This window comes from Thalia democratica, chromosome 8 (genome assembly GCF_965202585.1).
Source record: "Thalia democratica chromosome 8, ktThaDemo2.hap1.1, whole genome shotgun sequence".
NCBI classification, from domain to species: domain Eukaryota; kingdom Metazoa; phylum Chordata; class Thaliacea; order Salpida; family Salpidae; genus Thalia; species Thalia democratica.
The window spans coordinates 15,502,181-15,510,845 of NC_139172.1; the positions used below are offsets into that span (position 1 = coordinate 15,502,181).

General features: G+C 24.3%; 1 protein-coding gene across 3 annotated transcripts in view; it reads right to left on the reverse strand.

Annotated features, from left to right (window-relative positions):
• The window catches only part of LOC145843367 (uncharacterized), a 46,934-nt gene extending 38,664 nt beyond the window's left edge, over positions 1–8,270 (reverse strand). For all 3 annotated transcript variants that reach the window (XR_014370235.1, XM_082950833.1, XM_082950832.1), the window contains exons 1-2: positions 7,923–8,270; positions 5,927–5,962 (exon numbers count right to left, since the gene is read on the reverse strand). Coding sequence is in view for 2 of the 3 variants with exons in the window: in XM_082950833.1 (XP_082806959.1) it covers positions 5,927–5,962; positions 7,923–8,255 (369 nt within the window). In the remaining variant the exon portion in view is untranslated. The remainder of the gene's footprint in view (positions 1–5,926; positions 5,963–7,922) is intronic.
• Between the last annotated feature and the right edge of the window lie 395 nt (positions 8,271–8,665).

The window sequence follows — 8,665 nt, forward strand, 5'->3', positions numbered from 1 at the left end:
AAGGTTTAAGGTCGAATTGGAGGATACTTAACTTTATATTTAACTGAATAAAAAAAGAACAAATAATTGGCATTGGGATACTATTTCCTAAGTTTTAGGAGAACATTAATAACTAGCTTAAATGTTAGAACAGTCACTATAGTTTCGTATTCTGTTTACATTGTTTTAGTTTAGTTGTAGAAATTTGTATTATATTTAAATTATGTTTTAGATTATTAGTAAACTATTTTATTTGTTAGCTAAATATTTTTAGCAAACTAAATTTACAAAATTCTAAATATAATTGATACCCAATAAGTTTAATAGTTAATTATTAGTTTAAGCTACTGAAAAATTTTAATTTGATAATATTTTAGCTGTTATATTTATTTTAAAGAAATTAATGTACTATTGAGGTCTTAAGTGAATTTTTACATGTTTGCAATTTTGTATAATTTTCGTTAAAACAAAATTTTTAGGTCTAGATATAAATGAGCAGTTGTAAAAATTTATACTTAAAAAGAGAAAAGAAAACTTCCTTTTTGTATGCGCATAGTTTTTAAACGTTAAACTTTTATCTCAGTAATTATTTCTGAGATTATACTTTTAAATACTGTTTTATTTACCATTTCAATATATATTTTTCTAACTTAAAAATATTACTAGGTTGAACTTCGTAAACTGTTTTTTTTGTTCTACTTTGATTACTTTTTCTTTAAAATTTAATTATTTTAATGAAGAAAAAGAGGTTTTTGTTTATTATGATCATGATAGTTAATGTAAGTATATGGTGTGTAACTCGATGACCGAGAGGTTTTTTTACACATATTTATGAGCGTAAGTTTCTTTTCGTCAATTTTTTTTTTTTTTAATAATTTTAATAAAATTAATATTTGAATGAATTGCACTAAAATAAATAACTTAGTTATTGAAAACTTAATAAAAATACTTTTCGTAGGCACAAACAATTAGTCTTATCCAAACACAAAAATTTGTTAGTTCAGATAAGTAAGTATTTAAACTTTAGATTTTTTCACGAAAATTTTATTATCTTTAATTACTTGGCAAAACAAAAAATCTACTTAATTTTTAAGTACTACTGTTAGCTAAAACATGCTTTAAAAATTTAGATACAGAAGTGTTTGATGTAGTTAACAAATAAAGTATAAATAAACTTACGACCAAGTAAAAACTTGAAAACTATTTACCAACTAAATTTATGGGTAGCTGTCAAATTTGCACGAGCGTACAAAATTGCACGAGTGCAAAAAATTGCACGAAGATACTTTTGCACGAAGACTTTTTTGCACGAGTAGACAATTTTGCACGGGCTATTTTTTTTTTACTTTCACTGTAACCCCTAACCCTTACCCTCGGTCGGTCGATAAGCTTTTTTTTTAGTTTTACTTTTTATTTTTTTATATTTATATATATATATACTTCTTTATTTTTACTATCACTGTTACCCCTAACCCTTACTCTCGGTCGGTAACTTTTTTTTTTAATTATCTGCTAGATTTTTTTTGGTTTTTTTTTACCATCGTGCAGAAATATAACTCGTGCAAAATTGACCCTTAGTGCAAAATCGTATACGTGCAATTGTTTGCCCTATTGCAAATTTCGCTTCGTGCAATTTTGTGCACTCGTGCAATTTAGTTTCCTCGTGCAATTTAGACCCTTTCCCAAATTTAATGGTAGTTTTTATGTTTGTTCAGTAGAAGGAAAAAACCAAAGTGGTTTGTGTTAAAAATTATATCTAAATTTTATTGTTTTAACTTAAAGAAATGTTTACTATTACATAAATAAAACAGCTGTATATGCTATAACTTATTTTAAAGACTAAAAAAAAACTTTTGAAAACTCGAACAATTTATTTTTCTAACTTAAAGTAAACACTATAAAATCAGCAACAACAGCCTTCGGCTTAATAAAATACAAAGCAAAAGAACCAAGTCAAAAACAAATAGAAAGTAAACTAAGCTTAAAAGTATTATAATAACCTAGAAGTAAATAAACTAATGAAGTACATTAAAAAAAATTAGTATTTTATTTCTGATAAAATACTACTGACACTTCTTAAACTTTAAAGGATTAGAAAAATGTCTGGTACAAAGATTGTATATATAAAGTTTTGTAGTCCTATAATCCGTATGAGAATAAAAAAGTCCGTCAAATCATACTAAAACTAACGTTTTAGAGGAAACAGTTTGCTAAATTTTAATCGACTATGAAAAATGTTGTACTTAAGAACAAAAATAAATTTCAAAAAAATTAAAGGAAAATTTTGTAATCGCTTAAACTCTCGTCAATCTACTTAAATATAAAGAATATTTCTTAGTATTTGTAAACAAGTTTTAGTAAAAAAAGTTATCAGTAGAGCTACCCAAAAAATTTAACTAAATTTTTTTAATTATCCTAAAAAACTATCTTAATTGGAATCAACTAATTAGATATTTAAAATAGTAATAGATAAACAACTGTTACTATAACAAACGGTAATTTTTAAGAACTATTGTAAAAACAACTCTAAAAATTCGATGATTTAATTTTGAACTAACTCTTTTAAAATCATTAACAATTCACATGTTTAAACGATGTGGTGTAAGACTCAATAATCGAAAGAATATTTCGTACACCAGGTCCTTAAAGCAAATTTTTTAAGTGTTTTTTTTTATCGTTCTATAAACAATTTAAACAAAAAAGTTTTTTTAAGATAAATACTGACTGTTAATAACTTTTTTTGAGTTTAACCTTAGAATTAGTAAATTAATAATAAAAATATTTATTTAAAAATTGAATTTAGAATTATCAAAAACGTTTTGATTGGATAAAGTTAAATTAACTTACTTTAAACAACGAACCACTAAATTATAACTTATTTAATAAACTTTTGTAAACCCTTTTGTACTTTTTTAATAATGAGAATGAAAAGTATAATGCAAAAATTTAAAACAGTTTCTTCAAAATTCGTAACAAATAGTATAAAAATAAATACTGCAAAGTTTCATAATAATACTTATATAACTAAATATCTTAACGAAGCAAAATCGTTTTAATATGATAAGGTGTATTTACAATATTTTTAGTATTAAAAAAAATTAAAAGCAGTACTAATTATGACAAGATAAAAACGTCAATAAAAATTATGTTTTTACAATGTGATAAATAATCAACTTCTATAAATTACATCAAAAATAATTTATACTCTAAAAGAGCCTAAAGTTTATCTCTATAGATATTTTGAAAATTAAAACATACTAAATTTTACAACTAACTAGTCTTTGCAAAAGTTAATTAAGTTAAGCTTTATTTTTTAATTTTTAAATTTAAAGTAAGATGTATCTAAAGCTAAAAAGAACTCAGGTAAATTTTATTTGTGTACTACTAATAAACTAATCAAAGGTTTTAAGTAATGTGTATTTTAACTCTTATTTAAACAAAACCTAATGTTTTACTTTTCAACAGTCAATTATTTTGTCTTTAGATAATTAAACATTACTTGACACTAAAAATAAATTCTTTCAAACAATATAAATAAGACTCAATTTTTCAGAACAAAATATATTTCATACTTCTTTCGTCAGTTGTATACTAAGCAATAAAAATAAAATTCTTACTGCCTTAGCACATAATTATTGCAAACTTAAGCCAGATAAAAGTGAGTTGTTAAATATATGTGAGATAAGAAATGTAATTAAATACTTGAAAAAGGATGATTCTGTGATAATTTCTTAACCTGACAAAGGTAATGGTTGTGTTGTTTTGGATAAAACAGATTATATAAATAAAATGCATGAGATTATTGAGGACACAACCAAATTTGCACTTCTTGGTCTAGCAAATAAGTTTGATAATATTAACAAAGTTGAGAATGAAATTGTTAAAATTCTTAAAAATCTACTTTTTACCAAAGAAATTAATGAAGACATTTATAATTTGATCAAACTTGTTGGTTCCATTACTCCAAGATTGTATTGCTTACCAAAAATACATAAGAAAGATGTTCCTTTAAGACCAATCCTATCCATGGTGAACTCTGCTCAACATAAGTTGGCAAAATTTCCTAATGACCAACTTTATCCGGTATTGGAACATTTCTCTTCTTATATGTTAAAAAACTCATTTTCTTTTGCTGATCAAATAAAAAAGATTAATTCAAATAATACTTTTATGGCATCCTTTGATGTCAAAAGTTTATTCACAAATGTACCGCTAGATGAAGTATTGGATATTTGTGTTGACACTTTGTATAGACTTGAGACACCCAGTTTAAGCAAAAACAGTTTTCGTAAACTTATAAAGTTATCCACTAGTGGTGTAAAATTTACATTTATTTCACAAATGTATTCCCAACATGATGGAATAGCCATGGGCTCCCCATTAGGGCCAACTTTGTCAAATATATTTATGAGCTTTATAGAAAGAAAGGCGATCTCTAAGTACAAAGTAACTTATTAAATTTACATCTTAATAGTTTGACAAAATAAAGCCAGCAGGGCCGGAGAAATGCTTGATTCCTTTAGTATTACCTTATGTCAATAAGAACTCAGGAGTTTTAGAAAGAGAGATTTGTCAATTAGTAAGTAGGACTTATCATTCGACAAAGCCGACTGTTATTTTCGTATCCAAACCAATGTTCAGACCTGGAGGAAAAGATCCGATAGCAGAATTTAAACAAAGTATGGTAGTTTACCAGTTTAACTGCTTCTGTGAAGCTAGTTATGTCGGGATGACCTCAAGACAATATGGCAAAAGAATAAAGGAACATATTCCAAAAAGTATCGATGAATCTTGTAAGAGTAATAAGAAAACTAAATCTATTAGAATAATAAATGCTTCAAAAAGATCTGCTATTGCTGTACACTTAGTAAATAACCTTGATTGTGCTAGTAATTATAATTTAAATAGATTTAAAATTGTTAAAAATTGTTTTAACTTTTCGGATTTAATTAAACTTGAGGCTATTTGTATTTTGTTAAGGAAACCTAAGTTGTGTAAACATAAAGATTTTTATTATACTGTTTCGTTGTTTTCTTAAAGTGTTTTATAAGTTGTTTCTCTGTTTTATTGTTTTTTTAGTTGCATTGTAATTAGAAGTACTTATGTATTGTTAATTACTCTTTGCTTATTATTATTAACTACGTTGATTGCATTTTCACTATATAAGTTAGATTTGAAATTTTATTTTTATTGCTTAGTATACAACTGACGAAAGAAGCATGAAATATTTTGTCTTTGTTACAAACTTTGAAAAAATGTTTTGGCTAAAAATGCTAACTTAAACCAAGTGTCAAATGGTTGCTTGTAGTAGTTTAGTTGTTCTAAGTAGGTTTCACTATTTTTAAATTAAAAATGTTAAAGATGATAATAAATACTGTAAATGGTCAATTATTGCTTCAATTTATATAATTTTACTAACTTAATGTCGTGTTTTTAGCAAATAAGGTCACTGATCATTTCAATGTCAGCAGTATTATAGAGAATTTTTATTTAACTTCTTATCTGGATTTCAGTCATATCATTACTGTGTTATTCTTTAAATACTTTAAGATAAGTTAGTTTACTTTATATTAGATTTTCTTCATAGCTTGAATCTTACAAAAAAAACATATAACAATAGTAAAATACTAAGGTTACAAAACATAGTAGAAAAAAATAACAATTTTTCTTTAAAGTTTTCTAAAAATCTTTTTTTTAACAATTACTTTCTTATGTTTAGATAATAGCACACTAGAACTTGACTCACAGCTTTACAAAAAACTTGTGAGTAATAGTTCTATTTGAGCTTATTAAAGTAAAAAATTTATAAAAATTAATAAAATATATTTAAGATAAACTTAGACTGCAATTTTTTTAATTAAACACATCACTACATAAAACTATTTTCAACTTAATAAATATTAAACTAAAGTTTGTTATAATTTTCTATAGTAATTATAAAACTTACCTTATAACCTTTTTCACCTTTCTTGATTACTGGTACCTAAAAATTTAATATAGTTTAAACTACTTTCAGAATAACTAAGATATGTTTTACTAAAAGTCATTCAACCTTTACTACATATCAGTAAATATATTTATGTAATTCATTTAATTTGTAATGATTTAAAAAATTTTAGTTAGGGACTAGTTAAGATTCTTATGCTTTCAATTAACGTGTATATAATAGTAGACTAAGATAAAACAGTTACTTAACAACTAAAAACACTATATACATATTTTTTATAAAAGATTCAAACTAGTTAAGTTTGTTATAAAATAAGTAAAATAATGTTCTAAAATTGTCTATGATGTCTAACGTATACGTTTAGTATTCTTACTTAAGTAAAACTTGTGGTTAACAAAAATAATATAATTAAACCAAAATAAAAATATTGTTAATTATTAAAGTAATAACAAAACTAATCTACTTATACCAAAATAGAAATAATATTAATTATAAAAGTTTATTTCAAGTGATCAAAACAAGAAAAAAAGTCATAGCAACATTGATTATAGTGCAACTACTTTAAACTAATTTTTTCCAGGATACTGTTTACAGTTTGTTTAAAGTAGCTTTTGTTTATATTTTTAAACGGTTTTAAACTAACTATTTCTATTTTGTATTTTATCAAAACTTTTAACTACTCACTTATGTAATAAAAAGTTGGCAGCTGCCTTAGTGGTAACATTAATTAAACGAAATTCTTTTTAGGCTTATAAATTTTTAGAACATTTTTGCTTTAGGTTATTTCATACAAAGGTATTATATCATATATAAGTAAGTAGGTGATGTCCAAATTCTTTGAACACGTTAGTTTTAAAATCAAAAATATGTCATTGTGTGTCAGACGAAAACTTTTATTTAGTTTAGCTCCGCTTAAACTCGGTTTAATCGATATACAACTATCAAACTCCCCTATTATAACATACTCTATTATTTTTTTAAAACATACTTTAAAGAAAAAAAAATTAAATTGTATTATACTTTTGATAAATCTTTTAAATTAAACAGTTTCAATGTTTCCGACAACTTTGTTATTTTTTAGTTTTCTTGGATGTTGTGTATACATTTATATGTATTATTAAACACTACTTGTTTTATTGAAACGATTGTTTCACTGTTCTGTTTGACAAAACAGATCCTCAGTCAGTTTATTTTATTAACATGGCAAAAATACATAATTTCATATACATTTGCTTATACATAAAGTTATAAATTTTTAAATAACACCTTTTGTACTTTGGTAATCAGCGCACTTGTCTTTTCTCAACTTTAGTGTCATTACTTTTTATTTATAAGCAAATTTCTGGTATAATTAGAATGAGCTAAATTAACAATCATTATTTTTTTTTCTTGTTTTTATACTTAATATTAAAACTGGAAGTAGTTGCTTAGTTTTTTAAATTTTAAGTTTCAATTTTAATTCAAAATTTTATGAAGGTATTGAAACAAGAAAATATTAATTAGTATTAAACTTAAATTGAGTAAAATAAAACTGAATTTTATTACAATATTAAGTTAAAATTTTCTTTCGTTATTATTTATTTTTCATGTTTCGTATTTTTTTACTTTATTTTTTTAATTAATTTTACGACTAAATATATATCATTTATTAAACAAAATATCCAACTACCTGTTTTTTAAAACGCTTAGTAATATTAATAGTTTGAAAATAAATTAACACTTTTTAGTATACTTTTCTTATAAAACTAAAAAAAGTTATACAACCTTTAAACTTTAAAAACTGATTTCAAAGTATCCTTAGCTACTAGATTTATGTCTCTAAAAATAAAGTATAAATGTTTCGATAGTCTTTACATTACTTCTAGAAAAAATTGAAGTAAGAAAAATAGGTAGTAGGTATATCAAAGATATCATTATAATGTAGATAAATAAACATGTATAAACATATTTGACTTCTATTAGGATACTAAAAATTATTTATTCTTGTTAAACTAACAGGGATTTCTCCAAAACTTTCCCAACTTGACCAAGATTCCCATGAACTCCAAGAAGAATAAGTAAAAAAGTCAGGGTCTACTTGGATGTCTTCCAGTTTTATTTTCGAATCTGTTGATCCATAAAATTTCTCAAATTTTTGATGAGACTGACGCGATTGTGAGATTTCTCTTTTTCTTCTTTCATTCTTGTTTTTTGATAAAGAACTAAAACCCTTTATACTTTCTGACTTCGATCGTTCCAAAGATTTTTTGTTTCTATTTGAAAGTGATTGAACAGAAAACAGTAAAAGTATGATTACAAAAATTTTGGATACTTTTAGACAGTTTTTCATTTTTGTTTTTGTTTTCAATCTAAATGTTTGTAACAAATTCAACTTTCAAAAACTTAGCTTTAGTTTTATTAAAATTTAATAAGGTACACAACACTAGTTATTCAAAATACAGATACATTCATTAAAAACAAGCTTTTAAAGAATATAATTAATTGTTGATTTACAGCAATACTTTTCCGGTCTGTTTTAGATGTTTTTACGACTGAGAGCTATAACCGTTTCGCAACCAATTTTTCAATCAAATTTGGAAAGTTATGGTCGGATCCGCATGGGTAAACTTTGTAACTATGCCAACAAACGCACCAAACATCGTTATGCTACAATAAACTTGCAAGTTTTTTTTTTTGTTGAAACAATTGAAAAGTGTTAACTACTATTAGACTTAAAAAACACATTGTTATCGTACTAAA